The following is a 21625-nucleotide window of genomic DNA, read 5'->3' as shown; positions in this document are numbered from 1 at the left end:
GACTTCAAAGAAATCAGAAACCTTCGAAGTTTTTTTTTTTTTTTTTTGAATTTAGCATTAAAAAAGAATTGAAACCTTCGAACTTTTCGAACTTTATGTAGAAAGAATTTTAAAATCTTCGAATTTATTGACCTTTATGTCTTTAAAAATTTGAAACCTTATAATTTTTTTAATTTTAGATTTAAAGGAGTTCGAAACAATCGAATCTCTCGAATTTCAAATTAGGGAAGTTCGAAATATTCGAATTTATCGAACCTCAAGTAAACAAATATTCGAAATAATCGAACCCGAACTTTTAAAAACCGTGAAAACTTCGAACTTTTCGAATTCGAAACCCCATGATTTTGGAAAGTTGCAAATTTTTCGAATTCGAACCTCCCTACGGTCGAAAATATCGAAACTTTTCGAAATCGAACATCAGTTCGGTTCGAAAACATCGAAACCTTTCGAATTCGGACCTAGGGTGGTTTGCGGCCATCCCTAGTTATTTGACTTCCATACTTCATCCTAAGCAAAGGGATTGAGAAAAGTCGCGGAACTTAATTTCAACTGATATACTTGCTTAGCTCGTGAAAAAATGAACATGACTGGATTCACTATATAAACAACGGCTGAAGTGTCGGCCCACCATTCCTCTTCTTTGTTTTTGCGAGTGCCGTTATTCTAGTGCTTCGTGCAGAGCGTGCGCAATTGGCAATCGCTGCGGTTTCAATGAGTTACTTCTTGACCTTCATATTCCGTGTCAGGGAGATAAAGCGCTGTTGTTTTGCTTTGTTTATTACTGTGTTATCACTTTCTCAGAACGTTAAACCGTTTCGCGCGATTTCAGACAAAGCTTCTAATAACTGGAGACGATGATTGTATGCACCTGGATGGCTCAAGTGACGCCACCCTGAGGAGCAGCTTGTTTAGTGGCCCTAAGCACGACTTTTGTCACAGACAGTATGAAAACGGCAGCACGCCTCTTCTCAATTTCGGTCCTGGCGCAAGTGCCTGTTGCCTTCCGTCGTGCTTTGACTCCACGTGCAGGCCCGAATTCAACAAGATGCCGAAGTGTTATCGACAGTAGGAAGTTTACGCAAGAGGTGAAATGACAGAACGACTTATGCTACCGTTCTAATCCTGTCAATGACTCTGATTTGCAGGTTTTCACTTTTGGCTTCATGTTTCCGACCTGGCAAAATATTATCCACCGTCAAGCCACGTTAATATTACAATTCCTTTTTTTCATACTTGCGGATTTTGAATATATTCTTCCCTTCGCAGCTCCATCAGCAGTGCTGGATCTAAGATCTTATATATTATAGGTATCTGTACATGGAACAAAATTTACATGCTCGACTTCAGGATAATAGTTTCCTGGTTCCGAAGAGTAGAATACGCAATTATTGGCTTTCAATAACAATGCAGCAATATAATGTTGCTTTGGATGGGGTGTTCTGAAACTTGTGTATAAACAAAAACAATAAAACAATATTGTTGAAAATTCGTGTACTTACGCTTGTAAATCATCTGTCCATCTCCAAACGTTGCAGCAGCTGTGAAATGGATTGAACAAAAATATATTTAACAGCTATAAAAAAATTAAAAGCGTTTATAACTCACTGTAATGCCGAATTAGAGTGCAGCTCTTGAGGAGGAGGAGCGGAGGGTACGGAGGGGACGCTATGCCTCTCCCCCTCCCTCCTCATCGACTCGTCCCGTATTCCTCGCCTCCCACCCCCTCTTCTCTTCCTTCTCCCTCATCGTCCTCCTCCTCCATCCTCCTCCCCCTTCCTCCTCCACTCCCCCTCCTCCCTCCCGCGCGGTGCATTATGGGAAACGTCCCATAATGCAACGCGCGCGTCACCCAGGTGCATTATGGCACGTTTCCCATAATGCACCGCGCGGGTACGCCGACGGCGACTCCGACGCGTCACGAAAAAATATTAAGCCGACGCGTTACGGTAACGCCGGCGACGACGGCGGCGCTGACGCGGCACAAAAAAGCATTACGCCGACGCGTTACAGCTACGCCGACGCGTCGCAATAGAGCGTTACGCCGACGCGATACGGCTACGCCGACGGCGACAGCGACGCGTCACGAAAAAGCATTACGCCGACGCGTTATGGTTACACCGACGCGTCAGAAAAAAGCGTTATGCCGATGCGTTAAGGTTACGCCGACGGCGACGCCGACGCCGCTCAAGCCGGAAATGGGCGCCTAAGAGCTGCGTTTTAAAACAATATAGCTTTTCTTAGCGTGTTCTAAGTCCGCATTAGTGAGTTTTTGGGAGCGAATAAATGGACCTTTTCCGAGAAGCGTTCTGCGCACGCGCGAGCGCCCGACGCCAAACGGCGGAAGTCGGAACAAAAAAATCGAGGAAATTCGGAAGGAGGCTGTATATCAGTGAGTAGAACACGTAACTGCAGCATATATATAATTGTGTTACACAAAAAAAGAGCGTCGACGGAAAGGAAAACACGACGTTTGGGTGGACGCCGCGGATGCCCCTTTTTAAGGTCGCGTTGGGCAGGCGGGGCAGGCGCCACTGCTCAGAGAGCGAAGAAACTGGTAGCGTAGCTCCCATTATTGATTGGTAGCGCAGGTAGGTCACTTCCTCGACCCTTAGTTCGTGCAGTCACCGCCTGGTGCCGTCGGTATGTGGAAAAGGTCCATTCACCGCATCAGAGAACGCTAGTATTTTATCAAATTTTGGCCACAACCAACATATGACAATTTCAGCCGAATAATCTGCCCGTTAGGGGAAATTTTCATGCATGAAATTCCAACATCCTCCGTCGGCAACAAACAAATACTTGCTGCGTGACACCATGGATCATATACAGCAATAATGCTTGGTTTAAAGAAACGCCAGGAAGCATGATATATGTCATTTCTTTCTTTGATTTGCTTTGCCAGGTTCGCACTGACCCAAGGTTTTGCTATTTTTTGTGTTTAGGTTTTGATTGAATTTATATGGAAGGCGGTGTGTAGCCACTTTTCAACTTGTTAAGAAAGGTACTAAATGCAAAATTTGGGTTTTCTTGTGCAGATACATGAACCCAAATTGTTTTCCTAAAAAGGCAAACAAAAGTTTGAAATGTTCATCATTTATATCTCTATAAAAAAGGTTTCAGCTGACCTGTTTTGTTTTTTTTTTGTAAAACAAAACATCAACAAAAGAAGGATAATTTGTTCATGTCTTCCGGGAATTCTCTCGATATAGCGATGCTTGTAATTATATTTGTGATACTTATATCACCGAGGTTGTGTTCGCTTCATTAGTGCTGGTAAGCAGAGTTATCATATTGCTATAGGCATTCTGATTAAGAATGTTTTGAAATTTTGTGGCGTGTCTCTTGTAAGCAATAGTCTTAATGCGCATATCTCCGAGAATCATAAATTGTGTTGAACATGAACCCAGAAAGCTTAACAAATTATCAAAATATTTTAAAGTATCACCAACATTGCCAGACGGTGGTCTATGCACAGTAGCAATATTCCCAACAACAACCTTAGCAGCCAGACTCTCAACAAATGTATTCAATAATTTAATGCCTTCCAGGGCTTAGAACATAAATAGTTCTTAAAATACATGGATCCTCAACATCCCCTTTTTTATTCCTTTGCAAAAGCTTTTGAATTTGTAGTTTCAAAATTCCGTGGAGACTGGTCTGTGAGAGCTTTGTTCCAGTAATTAACATCACGTAAAAGAGTAACCGATGTTGGTTGAAGAAGAAGAATCAGATTTGTCTTGTTTTATTCTAAAACGTTGGAAGTTCATATGCATGACAAAAAGGTGACAGGTAGTTCTTGTACATTTTGTTAGAGGAAAATTAGGTGTGGTATCTGCATTCTTTCTTGTATGATGTAATAAAAAGAGATGTCCACAATATATAAGTAAACTTGAAAAATAGTTGAACAATTTCCTGATGACACTTTGACTGTTGATCCTTAACACTTCTGAGGTGTGATCCTTACGTGTGAAGATTTGTCCACCCTTAGTTCACACAACCTTCCATCCTACCACTCGCTTTTCTGCGGTTGCTGCGCCGAGCAGCGTTTCGGCCAGGTTTGTTGAGTTCTCTCTGCGTGGACTGGGGAACTTGGTCCACCGTAGCCGAGAGCCGCTGTTTTTATTTTGTGCTTCTGTGCCTTCGCCAAAATTATTTTTCTTCGCACATTAAACAAACCGGACCGCTTTTTTTTCCGGCTCTCTTCGAACGTCGAAAACCGTTGAGAGACGTCGATGTCGGAGTCCCTGATGGGCTCGCCCTGAAGAGGGCCATTTTTTTTTTAACTACGGCTTGAGAGTCTTCCACGGAAGGTGCCACTTTGGTTTCTAGATTGTTTGATCGCTGATGCATTTACCTCTCCTCGAGTTTAGTTTTTAGCATAGCGTTCTCGATGTCAAGCTTTTGGTGTCAGGTTGACAGCTGCTGAATCATTGACGTAGTCCTTTCAACTCATTTTTAGGTTCCTTAACACCGTCTCCTTTAATTCAACACTTTGATTTAAGCTCCGAATGTCTGCTTTGATATCACGGCATATATTACCAAGAAATTTAGCAAGTTCTTTGACCTCTTTGCCCGGGCTTTTAAGCAATTCATGATTTCACAGCAATAGCACAAATCGGCAAATACTGAGTTTCTCAGCAGTGCACTCGAATGTGTAACAGATTGACGAATCGCGACAGTGCTTCCTACCTTCGGGTGAAGTGCAGGAAGCACCAAGATTGCCGCATTCAGAGTGCGCCGCTGCCGAACTGCGATGTCGAAGGTCCGTTTTTGGACCATAGGGTGGCTGTCGCCCCACTGGCCGCCTTCTTAGAACGGGCTTGTTTTTCTCGGAAGCGCGTGACCATTTTAAATAATGGCATCACATAATCGGCTCTACATCACATGACAATTCTTCTGCCTGTGAAAAGGTTAACGGTACTTGTTTTTTCTTTCTTTTTTTTTCCTGTTACTTTTATTGCGTGGAGAAAAAAAAAACTAAAACGTGTTTCGTAGGTTATGAACGTAAAGGTGTGAATTCTAAGCAGTATTTACTGAATGTACAAACAGTGTTGCACTACCCCTTTATGAAGAAAGGCTACCTCTTGTATTCGCTTTTTTGTTTTAATATTCCTGAAGCTTCAATAAACCTGTTACAACAAAATAAAACTTAAAAACAAAACATGTTTGGCGTTTTTCTTTAAAAAATTATTAACATTCCCATAACGTTCTCTAAGAGAATATTTGATATCCTCGCGACTTCATGACTGTTATAAAATCTAACGTGCTATACGTGAACATCTAAAAAAATGTATCTTACAAACTGGCTCTAATCCTGCAAGAGAGGCTAAAGTTGTGCGAGAAAAGTGCAACATAATAGCGGGACATATTTTTACATAAAATAATTCGAGAAGCGATTCCTGATGGTGCAGTACTAGACCACCGAAACGAAAAAGAAGCAGAAACTTACTTGCTATAATTAGTAGCCCCCATGCTGTGGAGTAGCCAGAATGCATTTCTAATGACTCGACTACGCTAGGGAGGTCTTATTTTATGATGTACTAGCTTAACATGCGAGCTTCTTTAACTTGCAGTGCAGAAGGCAACGAACTCAATTGTACTTGCCCGCCGACTTCCGGAAATTCAAGTGTTCGCTCATGCACCTCTTGCCTAACTAACTTCCCGTTATTGCAGATTGCAAGATGATGTTTTACGTCATGTACATATTACGTCATCTACATTCTAAGGAGCTCATCGGCCCTCATGCGGCTAACCACTTTGAGCTCATAAGAGCAGTCGCGCATATGGCAACAAACATGTAGGAAACGCGAAGGCTGCTTAATTACATCTGATGCTTTGCGCATGTTACAATCTTAAAGGCGCAGCGCATTGTTTTCTCCGTGCTCGTATATAAAAATTCACAAAGCGTGGTAACGAATGTATTCATATTCACCTGACTGTAATCAGTTTCACCACTGACTCTCTAACTAAACGTAGTCCAGCGAAAAACAAAGCAAAATTTGACTGCACTTGACCTCTCGGTGAGGCAGTTAATTTTAGGTTAGAAAGACTGCGAATCATTCACAAGTAATTGTTTCGAGAGAAATAGAACTGTACCAACATATCGAAAATCTAACAATTTTACTTTTTTTTACGTTCGAAATGGATCATTCACCAATTGCTGCACCAATTTCACACATGGTCTAAGTCTAGTTGAAGTTTAAAATAATCGTCGTCATACTCAATTGTTCTGTATATGACGCAATCGTCAGCAAACAGTTTAGAAGTGAAGAAATATTTTAGCAGATGTCATTAATATATGCCAGAAAGAGGAGAGGCCCCAACACCGAACCCTAGGGAACACCAGATGTCACAGTCACACTCTTGGATGAACAACCCTTCAAAAGTACACATTGTTTTCTATTACTCAAGTAGTTACCAATCCAGGTTACGACATCGAAATTGCTATTTAAACACTCTAACTCACTCAGTAACAGACAATGATCCACTTTGTCGAATGCCTTAGACCATATCAAGAAAAATACAATCTACGTCTTTTCCGCACCTAATTGCAAGCGCAATGTCATGATGAAATTCAGCTAACAATGTTGTACATGATGCACAGGACCGGAAACAGTATTGCTCCTTTGCAAAGCAGTTATGCTTCTCTAAATGGGATATTACGCTACTATAAGCGACATGTTGAAGAATTTTACATAGGATCGATGTCAACAAGACAGGCCGATAATTACTAACAACATTTCCGTAACCGCTTTTGTGGATGGGCAAAACACTTGTAGTTTTCCAATCATCCGGAAGATTGTGCTCAGATAAGCTTATTGTAAAAATGATCCGTAGATAGCACGAAAGGATAGATGCGCAGCTTTTAAGGACGACAGCAAGAATGCCGTTAGGCCCGGTTGCTCTATTATCAGCAGCTTTTCGATTCCCTTGCATTGAATTATATCCAACGACACTGAACCCTATCCTAGATTTACCAAACGTGACGTGTCCCCAGTCGGAATCTTTATGTTGAAAAAGGATTGAAAGTATTCATTTAAACAGTTCGCATTCGCAGTGTCGTCAGTGATATCAGCGCCTTCGAAAAGAAGCGCCGGTATGGTAGCGTCAGCCTTTTTGTTGCTTTTGAGAAATCGCTAAAATTCTTTTCTATTGTTGGCAAAGTTGCTAATTAACTTATGAAAATACGTCATTTTACATTTTGCAACAACTAACATGTACTGAGACGACAAGCTCTTTAACCTATTTCTATTCATCTCTGACTTTTTTTTTTACACTAGTTCCCGACCGCTCTGTTTCGGCGTTTCATTAGTTGTAAAAGTTCTGGAATGTCTCATGCTTCGTTGACTGCTTTTTCATCTTAATTCGTTTAGTGGGTATGTGTTTGTTGATAAGAAAGTGTTGTTCTTCGATGAATATATTTTTAGATGTTTCAATTTCTGTAAGGCCTGCCCTGTGATTAAACACCGCTAAACACGAGTGTAGGTCCTGCGAGAGTGCAGTATAGTTTCCTTTGTTATATAAACGCACTTACCTTTCATTATGAATGTGCTTTGGAAGCCTGGGCAGAGATATTTCAGCAGTAACGGCATCGTGATCACTTATTTTAGGGATTGCTGTTGTGTTTTCGATGCAATCTGGGAGGTTACACATTACCAAGTCAAGAAGGTTGTTTTTTTCTTGTAAACTGGGTTACATATTGTTTAAAACCAAATGTATTGACAAGACCTTCAAATTCAATGTATAAGGTCGTATTTGGCACGCTAATATTTCCATTGTCCATTATTATTTTTGAAAGTTTAAAATCACCGCCTACAATTACACACTCATTTGGCATATTCTTAATAATTTCTTGGAGACCAGTCAGTGCTTCACCTACTAAAATTTATTTCCTTTTTAATTATATGCGAGACAAAACAGATTCAACACAACTGTCTTGACTTCGTAAGTGAGTGCTGTGCAACTCATCAGCAATCAACAGGAACACCCCTCCGCCGTGACTGTGACATTCACGACGATTTACTGCGTATCTCCGAAGGAGTACTTCATAATCTTTTACAGAACCATCGAGTCATGATTCATTTTCTACAACGATTGAGGGGTCAGCTTTTTAATGAGGCCACATAATTCAGAGACTATATTTTTAACACTTCGGGCAGTTTACAACCAAAATTCTATAGCTAGGATTCAGTGTTCATATTGTATACAAGAGATGCGGCGAACTTCTTTCCGACGTTAGGTTCGAACGTCGAATCAAGGGATTGAAAGTTTCAAAAGGGTTTCGAACTGACAAAGTTTTTACAAAAAACATTCGACGACTTTCCAACTTCCAAATTTTCAGCGTTCAAATTTTATCGATTTCAAATTTTCGAACTTTTCGCGCAAAGAAATTCGACAGTTTCGAAGCTTCATACTTCTCAGGCGGATTTTATCTGTGGCGCACCAGTCACCCAACTGCGTTTGGAGTTTTGCGTTTGTCCTCTGTCCCCTTTGTTCCCATTTTCCAGAAATTACTTTCACCATCATTCAGACCCGGCTGCATTTTAGAACGGCCAATATCCTCAGTCCCCGGTGAGTACACGGTCCAGGCACCGCAAGCACTGGCAATATGTTGAGCCCGATTACGACCGCCGCTACCTGATCGGATTTGTCTTCCGGAGTTTGTTGAAAGTTAGTCTGGTTGTGTTTTCACAATCTTGGCCAAAATACGATATAGCTTCGCCAATACTGGAAACTCCGTCGAAAACCCATGGGAGCGGCGGCGAACGTGACAGTGGCGCCTCTAGCGGACTCGGAGTCTACGCAAGCAAACGACGCAATGGAAAAGTATAGGCTCCGCGACGCCCTCGAGCTTTGCGAGCCCCGTTTCGTCACCCCAACAGCTGAAACAATTCATTACGGTCTGTCCGCTTGCAAAGCGGAATCCATTGATCGCAACTGCAACGACAATCAAATAACAACGCGCGCATAAACGAAGATAGAGCAATTTATTTAGAGGTCTCAAACGCCACTCAGGGAGATCACACGCGTTTGAAGCGCATCTGGGAAACGGAAAAAAGGTGTTTAGCCACTCGAACCACGTCGTAAGAAGTTACTGTTTATCCGTTACAAACTGCGTTGTCACAATTTTTTACCTGAATAGGTGATTATTAAATTGTGCGCAAACAATGTTAAAGTTACCAGAGCAAGCGCACCAGCCTCTGCAGCATTACAAAAACGAAAAGTAACAAGAAAAATGACCGTGCAAACACTTTCCGAACTTTGCAGAAAACATGGAGTCCCCATCTTAGACGAAAATAAAAAGAAACAGAGAACAGTCGCGAACAACGGCCGGCGATTGCAACGAAGAAGTTAGAAGACGATACAAGTATACAAATCACCCAGCAAGCAAACACCTCCATCAACGACGACGATCGCACGGGGCGTCGGTTGAAAATTAGCAGGTGGTGCTCGCCCTCGGTATCGAGTCCACAACAAACAAAGCGGAAGCAACACGACGAAACTATTAAAAAAAAAAGAGCTTCACTTTTTTTTTTCCAACTGCACGGTACACGTTTGTTTATTTGCTTTCGCAGCGTTGGTAGGAACTAAGAACAAAAGAGCTGCAATCTGCTACGTGCTAGCAGTGTGTGATTTTTTTTTGCTTTCGCTTTTCTTTTCCCAGTGACTTTGTCAGGTTGGTTTTTGCTCGCTTGACGCAGCAGTTCAAAAGTACATTCTAGTACTTGTTGGCGTACATGTCCAGGCAATCCTTGCTCACCGTGTCTTTGGTATGAGTGTCGATCAGCGGCCTCAAGTGCGTTTTCAGCTGAACTTTTGTTAGGTGAAATATTCGTCTGTTGAGGGGTCAGTGGCGATTTTGAAGCCAGACTGGGATAGCTGTTCCAGTTTAATTTGAAGTAACTTAATTGCTCACGTTTTTTCGGTCTTCGGGAAGCGGAAAAAGATTTTCCACCACATCAGAAAAACTTGTTTTCGCAGTGGAGATGGGAGGCACATGGCATGCCTGCCATCTCCAAGTATGCGCTGGTGTATGCCCGAAGGCGACCGGTTGATCAACCATCGATGCCCCATTGCAGACGTGACCGCGTACTCAAATGAAATCCAAATAGAAATGTATAACGAGCTTACACTTCTTAATATATTTATTAAGTATTTAAAAGTGCATATGAAGATTTCGGATCAAGGCTATCACAGACGACAGTGAAAGAACAACAAAAAAAACAACAACAACAACAATAACAACAAAAGTTGCAGACGGCCCCCCAATAGTCCAGGCATAGCGTAACAGACGAACCGGTGGTAGTAAGGGACGGAGCGAAGGAAAGAAGTTAAAAAATAAACCAAACAAGGCAAAGCGAAATACGCGATGGTTCGAACGTCAAGTAAGCGCAAGAAAGAAAAAAAGGCAAACAAAAAACATAAACGCAGGAGGAAGAAAGACCGCGGCGGCGTATCGTCGCCTCAAACATAAAAAGAAAGTAGACTTTGAAAAATGGAAGGGGGTGCACGACCGTCCATCGGGTGTTTTTTTTTTTTTTTTTGTAACTCCGCTTGCATTAGTTTAGTAATAGCGTCAGATTTGCATGTGCACAATCGTCTTTTTCCAGAGCATACTGACATCGCAGTAAGGTACCTGGTTCAAAATTGGCTTTTGCTTCTTCATCTGGAGACGATCGGGATATAGCCAGCTCGTCTATTCAACGAAACGGTTTTAAGCAATACAATCATGAGAAATTGAAATTGCAACAACAAAAAGAACTGATCGATATGCACAGTAAAGTTGAAACGTAGCAATGTTCTAAAACATTTCTTACATTGCCCTTTTCAAAGAAACAGGGCGAAGGTACATTCGTGTCTTGCCTGGCAGACATAAGTTCTGAGTCTTCCGACGGAATGTTTTCTTCGACTGAGCCCGTAAATTGCACCCTACAAGCTGTAACATCTTTCCCTCGCGAAGAAAATGTCTTTGACTCATGAGGTGGAACCTACTTTTTAACATTCAAAGCAGCGAATACTTCTGACAATTTGTTTTCCTTGCTCACCTCGCACGGAGATAGGCAAAACCAATGCGTTGTGGAGAATTCGTCTGCCAGCGGAGACTCCGAGCTCGCCAGGGGCGCTGCAATCACTTTTCGCCCGCTATCCACGGGAGTTGCCAGTATTGGCTTACATGGTATTTGCTTGGCCTGTATCATGCGCTGTGCCTGTGGGCAGTGTTTTTTTCAGTGCCACGAGTCATTCCACTTAAAATAAAAGGTTCCGAGAAACTAGTAACTTTGGGGACGCCCGGATGCTTTTATGCGCAAGTTTGGTCTTGCATTGTTCGTTGTCTCATAGTACCATTGCATTTAAGCATCGTTTGATTGATTGCTACTAATTTGGGAATATATAGAAATTACGTTCACCGGACCGTTTCAATGCATCACCAACTCTCCCAGATTTGTACGCGTCTCAGGGCCTTTCGATGAACCATTCAAAAAGTTCAACGCTTTTTAGATGAGTTAGGAAAAAAATGCAAAACCGATTTCTAGGCAATTGTGTTGCATACGTGAAAAGTTCAAGCGTCAAAAAAGTCAAGCGATGTTTTCATGGCGCTCTTCATCAGACAGTTTAACGCGTACTATGTGTACACTTGGTAGTTGTTCTCTGAGTTTAACGAGAAGGATCGGCGGCCGAGTGGTCTAGCGCACACCAGCTCGGAGCACGAATAGCTAAGCTCGCGCTGCGCAACGCAAGGATCCTGGGTTCAATCCCCACCTCTGCCCGTTTCGGTCTGGATGAGCATCGTACTGGCGCGTGGTCGTGTATCACTACTGCGTGGTGCAAGTTAAAGGCCCTTAGATAGCAGTTGTACTGCACTGGTTAAATTCCTCATCTACGACTGGGAGACAAGTCGCCCGTTGAGGCAGACTAAGTTATAGGCTGTATAAACATACACACACCCATTTACTTACTTACTGAATTTCGCGTATCCGTGACCGGTTAACGCCGCACGTCTTGGTCGCTTTCACCTAAGCTTGAGTGTGAAAACTTTGGGGTGCGTAAGAAGGCGCAAGAATATACGTAAAGTGCTGATCAGAAAAAAAAAAAAAAAAGATTAAGGAGCAAAATCGGATCACTTATTTTAGGCATGTCACTTAATGCGCTCAGGTTTTCGTGCGTTCCGCAATTAACTTGAAATTACGAGTCTAATTGATGATGTTGGGGACGTGAATCAAACCCGGAACAAAACTCGCAGTTAGTACAAACTGCTGCCCCCAAACCTTTCCTATTCTCTCCCCTGTTGTTTCCCTCTAACCTAACTGCTCCAGACGAAAACAATATGTCCTAAAAAGAAGGAAGAGATGGACAAACATGGCGGGAAGTAGCGGGGCAGCTGCGATTCTGTCAACAGCTGTTTGTGCCGTGACTTCAAGAAGAGACAGCGTGCAATATTTCAATGACGCAACAAAAAACGAGAAATTATGTGTAGCTTCTTCTGTGTAAACTCTTTGTTGTTTAATTTCTTTATTATGTGAACATAAGGACCATCGTTATTGGACGTGGTCGCAGTCCCGGAGCAACGTTGACTTGAATATTTGGCGATTTTATCGATAGTACCAATTTTGAGACTCTCGTTTGGCACGATTATAAAGACAGGCGTCTTTTTCAGTTCGATAAAAGGAAAGGAACATACATGGGCCAGATAATGTAAATGAAGTAAACGTTCAAAAATGATAGTAGCTCTAAGGAGATTGGGTTGCGAAAAACCAAAATGATTTGAATCATGATTCAAATCTTGTGGACTTTTGTACTTTGATTTATATCATACGTTTCCTGTAACAGATAATAAAAAAAAACACCTAAATAAAATTCACGAAAACAACTTAACGGACAATCACGATAAAAACATAATCACGACAACATTTAAGGTTTGGAGCATTCGCCGTTCGGTACTTCCCATAGAAACGCCTATTAGTTATTTACATCAAATAATATTTAAGAAATCTTTTTTTTTTTGTGGTGGAGGAAAAATAAAAAAAAAAGATTCACGTCTGATGTGAAAATAGATCAGTGTTGAGTTTACGTTTTCCCCTTATATCGGAAGCTGAATAGTGTTGAGAACTACAAGCTATATTCTTCAACGAAAAACTGAGAAAGCAGCAGTGAACAGTCATCCCTCCCTCCCCCGTGCTCTGTCAAATCATCTTTCTCAACGACCCAATGATGTCCCGAATGACAAAGTATATTTTTCTTACATTGTTGACATCTTTTCACCGCCGACTTCTCTATCGCCTGCGTCTTATTGGCTCTGGACAGGCCTATTGGTATCCCAATCTTCGTGTGTAGGATCTACATTTGCGTGAGAAATAACCCCTCACTCACCCGTTAAAAAATGCAGTATTGTAGACGTTACAGAACAAAAGTAACACGATAATCGTTACTTTTACAAATAAAATGAAGCCGTTACCTTGAAATAAAAGGAATGCGCTACCGTTACGGTTACAGATAAAAAGTAATGCACACTACTTTTACGTTACCCAAGTAGCACGACGATACTTGGCAGTGTTGTGCCAGTGCCGGCCCAAAACCTGTCCTAATATCAACCTAATGTCCAGTTTTGCACCGTTGCCTGAAATCCGGCAGTTATTGGCGTACTGATGTTTTGGCAGAAGCACCTGCGGAATATAGTGCGAATACTTCACGTATCAGACTTTCGCCCTGGTATCGGTGCAATATCGTGCGAATTTTGTACGGATCGGCCTGGGTATCGACCGGGCGCATAATTTTTATAGACGAATTACAACGTTTTAGATTTGGATGTTACAGTCATGCTTAAGTTTCATATTTCTAGAAATATTAACAGCATCCAAAAAGTTGACGTACATCCATTACCTTTTTTGCTGGTCTGATTTTGAAAGTAAATTGGATAAGTGCCATAATTCATATGACTTGGCGCCTAATACATATAAAAATAAATGTATATTGTAAAAGTCGCCTAAGACATTAAAAAATAAATGTATATTGTTAAAGTCTTGGGAAAATGAAGTAGCAAGCAACGTTACTACGATATCCGTTACTCAGAATAATTGACGTCTAGCCATTTTTCAAGGCCACCGCCATCTTAAAAATTGCGGCACCGACGACGCCTCTAGCAGCTTAAAACTTGGTATACCGGCTGGTTGAGGCAGAAGAGCTATCTCGGTAGGCAACTATGTGAGTATGGGCGGAAGTTGGCTAGACTTGGCTATGTTGAGTTACAATAGCTTGGCTAGAACTTGGCCGGTCGAATCACGCTGGCTAGTAACACACCATTCCCTTTTGCCTCCTCCAAAGAACAAAAACGAAGATGGTGGGGTGTTACGATGGAGTTTCCACAAGGAAGAAATATATGAGAAATGTAATGCAGTCTATGCAGGTAAGCTCTCGGAATTTGGTAGCAGCACCTTGAGTTGTGGCACGTGCACGTTTTCAATCCCTTCACACGCCACGGAAGTAATAACATACCCTGCAGTGATAACCTAATCGGAGGAGCAGCACAAGGTTGGAATCGGTCCGCTTGCCGTAGACGAAGTACGGTCGGTATAGGTGTGAGCATAAACGTGAATATGAGTCTGATAAAAAGCCTCCGATATTCATCCTCGCAATTAATTGATTTTACAAATAGGACCATTGGGAAACATGTGAAGCCCAATAGCATTACATCCACACTAGCGCTGCAGCCTCTTGAGCTCATCGCAAACTTCCGCGAATTTCGTTATATTTATTAAAATTATTTCTGCACCCGACGACGACAGAGTGATAACCAGGAAACCGCAGATTTTCGGAAGTTGTTACTCGGAAAAAAGGAACACTCGGAACTAACTCACGCACGACGTATGCCCCTAAGAATTTTAGCCCATACCCTTGGCGGTTACATACCCTGTTTCAGCGGGCAATCATAAAACTCACCGGGTCGACGATGCATCAGTAGCGCGCTGGTACGAAGTTATGCAAAAAAGGTCAATACGTTACCCGTTGCTGCTCTGTAAACGTAACAAGTACGGTTCTACGTTACAGAAAAGAGTAACTCGTTAACTATAGCGGCGTTACCGTAATACATTACGGCCAACACTGGTGAAATGCGGGCGAATGGCGATCCTTTATCGCGCTTGTGCAAATTAAACGGTCGTTGCAAGGTTTTAGTCGGAATACGGGGGGGGGCATCCGTTTTGTCGCGGCGAGTACTCAAACGTATCATCAAGAGTGTCAAAGCATAAGCAAGCAAGTCTACATTCGAACATTGTCACTCAATTTCTTTTATCATGTTCAATGCAATGCCGACTTAAGCACGGTCCAAACTGACACGCGTTCCCGATTCGTATGCCGAAAGACTTAAAAATGATTGCTTCCGGTTCTGACGTCACCACTCCGTGTTTACGTGTTCCGGCACCAGCATTTGTAGTTCAAATATTTCGCCTTTTACGTGTACCCGTATTGTGACGTGGGCGTTTGTACTGAGGGAGTGGCCAATCGCTGATCGCGCTTCCTTCCCATCGCTGATCACGTACTTCTTGCCTGCTTGACGAACGAACTCTTTCTCCGGCGCCGGCAACGCCGGAGTCGTTGAGCCTCCGAGCGCGGGGCGAGGGGTCAGCCGCGTACACTGCTCTTTGCTTTTCACAAGTATTTAATTGCGAATAATGACCCATGGGGCGAAACCGGCGTTATTTCATGTTTGTAGCAGCAAAAAACGGCACCTAAATTCCCATTGGCTGAGCGAAACGGCACCCAAATACCCATTGGATGAACGAAACGGCATATAAATTCCCCCTAGCTTAGCGAAACAGCACATCAATTCCCATTGGCTGCAAAGCGGACGCGCCTCGGAAAAAATGAAACACAGAGAAAAGCACAGGAACGCCGATTATCGTCACGGAAGCCGTGACGATGTGTCTTCGCCTGTAAGGTAAACTCTGCCTTCTCTATATTTTTACAGGTGTTGCGAAGAGCTCAAATTGGTTTGAGAAAGCACCGGCCTCCAGCACAGATGATGGACGTTGCGCCGGTAAACAAGAATATGTCCAACCTTCGCAGAATGACTGCGTTGCATCATCAATTTTTCAAAACACGACTTTTCCAAAACTACTTACAAAGCTCCTTCGTACTCAAAAATATTTTCAACTCGGCTATGACAAAAAAAAAGAAAAAAAAAAGATGGCGAAAAGTAGAGGCCGTGAAAAGAAGTTGGCGTCAACAGTGTAGCCCCTCAGTGTAAGCAGCCTAGCAGCGTAATTTTGTGCCGCCGCTGACACTTACGTTTGATCTACGGCGATGAACCCAAGCAAGTCAATTTAAACGAACGTTGCGTCTGACAAAACCGACAGCAAGGTTCCGTCTCTGTGGGAGAGTTGATAGTAGACAGACAAGCCACCCGGGTCTGTTGTGTTTTCCATTCTGTACATTCTGCGTACTAAATTCTGAAGATTATTTGATGAACCAACTCTCCTCATTTGTATTTGTGTTGTTCTTTACCAAGCTCGCTTACCGCCGCCAGATCAACTCTATGCGAATCGCTGCTAAGCAATCGAAGTTATTTTATGGCTGTCCTGTGTTTTTATATATATCACATTCAAATGCAGCGCTTTATTGTTTTCATCTTGCTTTCAGTTTTAACCATACGAGTATTAAATTCCGGGTGAAGGTATAGATTTGTCAAGCTGTGCCATGTTCTTCTACGATTTCGTTGACTTTGTCTCATTTCCAGACATAGCTGCATTTGCAACTAGAAAAAAACAAGCCGAGACTACCTCTTGCACCGGAAGATAAATACTCCAGAAACGAACCCGGAAAAACATTGCGAAAAGGTTAGGGTTCGCTACAATGATTGTAAAGAGGTTCGCGCCGTGCGAGAACGTCCGCAGGTTTCTTCACGCTGTCACCAAATATTATTGCCAAACTCTGCGTGTAATATAACAAATAAAAGCAAAACTGAACTTTGTTCACATATGTTCCTTGTTTCCGCGGGATTCAGATGTTCCTCGCTGCTTACAAAAGAGAGCGCCGCAAATGCGTTGATACATCGCCTCTCGCGCGACGCGTGGCTACTTGTTTACAAGAGTTCCACGCCGATATGATCACCGGTTTAGTTTTCTCGCCGCTACCAAGATGCAGGACGGAGTTCTAAGCGGGCTACTAGATGACGTTCCACATTTCACATATCGTCTGTTCCTAAGCAGTTCAATACGCAAACATTCGAGCAGGAGAAAGCGGTTAGAAATGCCACATGATCCAACGACGTGCACGTGGGCAGCGATTTCGGCAAAATTTTTGTTTGACTATTTTGCGCGTGGGATGGCAAGTTCTTTTTTGTCATCTTCAGAAAGTTTTTTTTGACCATCATTTTCCAAGGGACGCTGCAGTGACTAGGCTTAGGCATGAGTCATGCGTGATTTACGTTAGCTCTAGACGACCAAACGCCATGACAGCGGGATAAACCGACGGCGTCACTAAGGCGACAGCGACGGCGGAATGAAAGCAACGGCGGACGGAAGTCGAGACTCAAAGCCGGAAGTCTCTAATATCACGTGATATTCGCCGACGAATTCCGAAATTCGTTGTATAAAAAAAGGAGGTTGCGTCAACATCAAGGATTGGGCGTTTCTTTTATAGTATGCTCTATGTTAGTACAGAGGGGCATTTGGATGGGTCTTGCAGAATAATATACCCTCTCTAAAAAAGGGCAGCTTCTAGTAGCGGTTGCGGCGATTATGCTGGTCCACATTTTTGGGCATCTACATTGAGCGTGTATTCGACACGAGGATAGCGTCAGCGCTCGGAACGAGCTCGGCTCAGCTCGCAACCAAAACGAGTGGTGCGTCAAAGTTCGGCGTGGTCTTGGGTCCAATCGCACGCTTCGTGCCCAAGAAAGGGCGACCTCAAATGTTGCTTGATGCAGTGTCGAAGATACCTATTAAGAAGGAACAGCATAAAAATTTGGGCCAATACAAATGCTCAAATGCATTATAAGTTTAGCTAAAATGTTCATTCTGAAGTTAGCTAGATAACTGAATATATTCGTGCCTCATACACTCTCAATAAAAACACAAATTAAAACCGTATTTCGCTCATATCGTTAACATATTTGAAAAATGTGTAAAACTACGGCTGGAAATACAAAAACAGGTATATGTTTTGCTCTAAAAAGGAAAAAAAAATAAAAGACGCTAGCTGGTACTCGAGTGAATTTTTCTCAAATATGTGGTGTAACAAAAAAAAATAAGCATGTCCTACATGATTCTAGACAAGGATAAAAAATGTTATAAAACCAACTAATAAGCGTTTCAACCTTGGGCCTGAAATAAATATGCAACAGGACTGAGATTCTGGTTTAGCATAGTGCCGAGGGAAGCCACTAGATCTTGAATGTGTTGAAGATACTTTTTAAACAATGTTAAAGCGGCATTTTCCCCTTCTGAAACAAAACCACGTACATTTTTATGAGTACTTGGTGTCCTGAAAATCATTTTGAAATGTCACTACGTTCCATTCTATGTGGGCACATCTTTCAGCAGTAATATTACAACGTCAAGGAAGAACACGGAATTTTTTTGCACTTGGTGCTTGAACTGAACACTAAACTTTTTCTTCCGCCGATCTATGTGGGAGTGCAATGTTATACATCAAAGCTCGTGCTTTTGAAATTCTGATTATATTTTGAGACCGTGATCTTGAAGCATTGGTTATAATTTAAAACACGTGCCTTTGAATCTGTAGAATCTAGTAAAATTGTGACTACATCAAGCATCCACGAAAACTATTGTTATTTTTGCAGGGTATCAATATGGTCAGAGACAAAATCTTCGAATGAACCCCGGTCTGCCTGTTAACAAAGTCTGAACATCCCTTTTGCACAATCCTTCATTTCTTTTCAAGAAACAAAAACCTCAACTTGACCGCTTGGTTGGAAAACAAATATTTCAAAACTTGGACCGAGGTACTTTGACCACTGGCTCTAATAAGCTACCATAAATCACTTGAAATATACTTAAACATAGAAACTACTCCTATCTAATTCTGTATCGATGCAGAGATACAAAATGAAATTGTATTATTAAAATGCAGTCGCCACACTGCTTAACACCAGCTGTCTTTGAGAGCACGCAGTCTAGGCCATCGTGGCATGTAACTAAGTACCTCAATTAACAATAATCTTACAGATGCAAAACGAACCCTAATCGTCTACGCCGACGTCCATCTCTCATGCCCTAGTTATACGCAGTGCATTGCAGTATCGCCATATAGAATCCCGAACTTCAAGAAACGCGCGCCATGAAGTCCCATGCTTGCCCCAAGCCGTCTCCGGGTGTACTAAGCTTATCTTGGCTGAGCGCGTTTTCTTGAATACGGATTGAAATCTAGAGCCGCCATCACCATAAAAGAAGTAGAAGACGTCAATTCTTATCCCAATGACTCAGTGATAACGACAGGTAAAAAAGGTGGTCCCGTCACACCCCAGAACGACCTGTGTAATACGCCATTACATATTTACCCTGGTGCAAAAATAATTAGAAAAAAAAGTAAAACGTAAAATTTGCGCGAGGGGCCCGTAAGCGCGCGGCTGTCGTTTTCGACGTCATTGATCCCTTTATATTTTTACTTTTTATGTCTTTCCACATAACTTTGTTGGAAGTGGTTACCTCTGCCCTTTATCTGAAGTGCGACCTCGCATTCTGCTGCTTGCGCGCTTCGTCTTCTACTGCTGCGTTTTCTCTCGTCGCGAAAAAATACTGGACTGTTATTAACATTATGTTTTCGTGTTGTTGTTTTTTTGTTTTGTTTTCAGACTGGCCGCCGAATTAGAAGCAAAGTTCTGTAAAGAAGTAGCTGGTAAAAACACAAAATAGATAATCATTTTGAAGACAGCAGAACAAAGCCAAATCAATGTACCGGAAGTTTTAGTTATAATTCCTGCTCTCTCTCCGCATTTTGTGTAGGCAGAATATCTAAAACGTGACAAATTCTTCAAATATTGTCCAACTGGAAAATGACAATGTCTGAGTGTTGCTACCGTGAGATTGCTTCCGAGTGAGCTTTGATCGCTTTGAGGTGTCCGACTATTTTTATGGCCGGAAGCCATTCCGGGGATAAGACCCTTCTAATGTCTAAATGCGCTTTCGGAATTACTTTAAAGAAAAACGAAGTAGCGTATTTAAGATTGAGAACTAAAACTTCGTTAAAGTATCTTAAATACTGCATACTAAATATAGTATAGAAGATGAATATAGGCACATACAGATTAATACAGAATCGCTGGAGCTCTGTGCGTGCAGAGCACGACACATATCGGGAACTGCTGCCTGCCTCCTGTGAATTAAATTTATGGCGACTTCACGCATGCGCCGAACGCTTGGTGAGATCAGACTATGAGGGTGATCCTTTGATCTACCGCCCAAACTTGGCATATTACGAATGCACTAGCGATATATGCACAATTCGCAGCGGCGTGACCTTCCCATGTCACGTAACGTCGAGCGCAAGTCGTGGTGCAACGTTACTAACGTCAAGGTGAAGTGCCACGTGACGGGGCGTGGCCCGACGTCACGGTACCTGGTAACGTGATATTACGCCACTTTGCACCACTACTTGACGCCCAATGTTCCTAGATCCGATGGGGTTGTTGACACCATGACGTCACTTGACACCACGACGTGGCTTGACGTGACGTCACGTCATGGGGCTCCAGGAAATGACATCGCGCTACACCACGACTTGACGCACAATGTGCCTAGATCTAATAACATTTTTGACACCGGGACGTCACTTGGCACCAAGACTTGTCACCGGGACGTCGCCCGACCCGTTGTGGCCTTACACAAGTTACAGGGTCCCGTGACGTGCGCACTGCCAGCAGCCACGTGACCCATAGTGACGTGTCGCTAAAGTTAGATGATGACGGCATTTGTAGATAACCGCCCACAAAAACGTTACGAACAAAAATCTGCAGCTGCTTGTCTGGTGAGCAACTGCAGTTGTAGAGCTGATCAAGGGAGGAGAAAGGTCGTTCCTTTGTTGAAAGCGTTTTATTATAACTTTAGTGGTCGTTTTGCCTTTTTTAATTTTATTTTATTAGCACCTGTGAGAAAGTTAATAAAAGCACACTTTTGTTTCTTCGTAATACTGCGGTTCTAAATATGAAATGTTTCAGACAAATAAAACATATTTCAGGTTGTGAGAGGCACTTTAGAAATCTGGCACTCTTATTTGGTACTTCTGCTACGTGTACGTTTACAGTCAGGCCTGTCTAAACAACGTAAACACTCTTCATTTCGAATTATATTCATAAACTATCTGCGCACCGATTTTCTACCAATGCAGGGATTCTACCGACTCTCAGCTGAACGCTTACGAACAACTCCTATCCTTATTGATTGAACACAAGTCCCTGCCAAACACTGACGCAGCATCAATGTTGAGTCCGTTCCGGACTCGGTCGTACTGTGGTGGCGTAATTATCTGTAGTGCACAAACCTTGCCAATCTCGCTTATGTCAGTGTGAACAAAAACTAAAGCATTTCAAGTTTTGTTTTGTGTGTTTTATTTTAGCTTGAGGTGTTTTCGATAAAGTGGTCACTTCAAACGGCTTTTTTTTATATGAAGCAAA

At 42.4% G+C, this 21625-nt stretch overlaps 2 protein-coding genes across 2 annotated transcripts in view; one reads left to right on the top strand and one right to left on the bottom strand.

Annotated features, from left to right (window-relative positions):
* LOC115318386 overlaps positions 1–5495 on the bottom strand; it is a 72048-nt gene extending 66553 nt beyond the window's left edge. The window contains exons 1-2 of the mRNA XM_029978094.2: positions 5450–5495; positions 1500–1538 (exon numbers count right to left, since the gene is read on the bottom strand). Of these exons, the coding sequence (XP_029833954.2) occupies positions 1500–1538; positions 5450–5495 (85 nt within the window). The remainder of the gene's footprint in view (positions 1–1499; positions 1539–5449) is intronic.
* The window catches only part of LOC8050949, a 266420-nt gene that overhangs the window by 114260 nt on the left and 130535 nt on the right, over positions 1–21625 (top strand). The window lies entirely within an intron of this gene.

Source organism: Ixodes scapularis, unplaced genomic scaffold, assembly GCF_016920785.2.
Source record: "Ixodes scapularis isolate PalLabHiFi unplaced genomic scaffold, ASM1692078v2 PGA_scaffold1__304_contigs__length_218370807, whole genome shotgun sequence".
Classification (NCBI taxonomy): domain Eukaryota; kingdom Metazoa; phylum Arthropoda; class Arachnida; order Ixodida; family Ixodidae; genus Ixodes; species Ixodes scapularis.
This window is presented reverse-complemented; position numbering and strand designations above follow the sequence as displayed.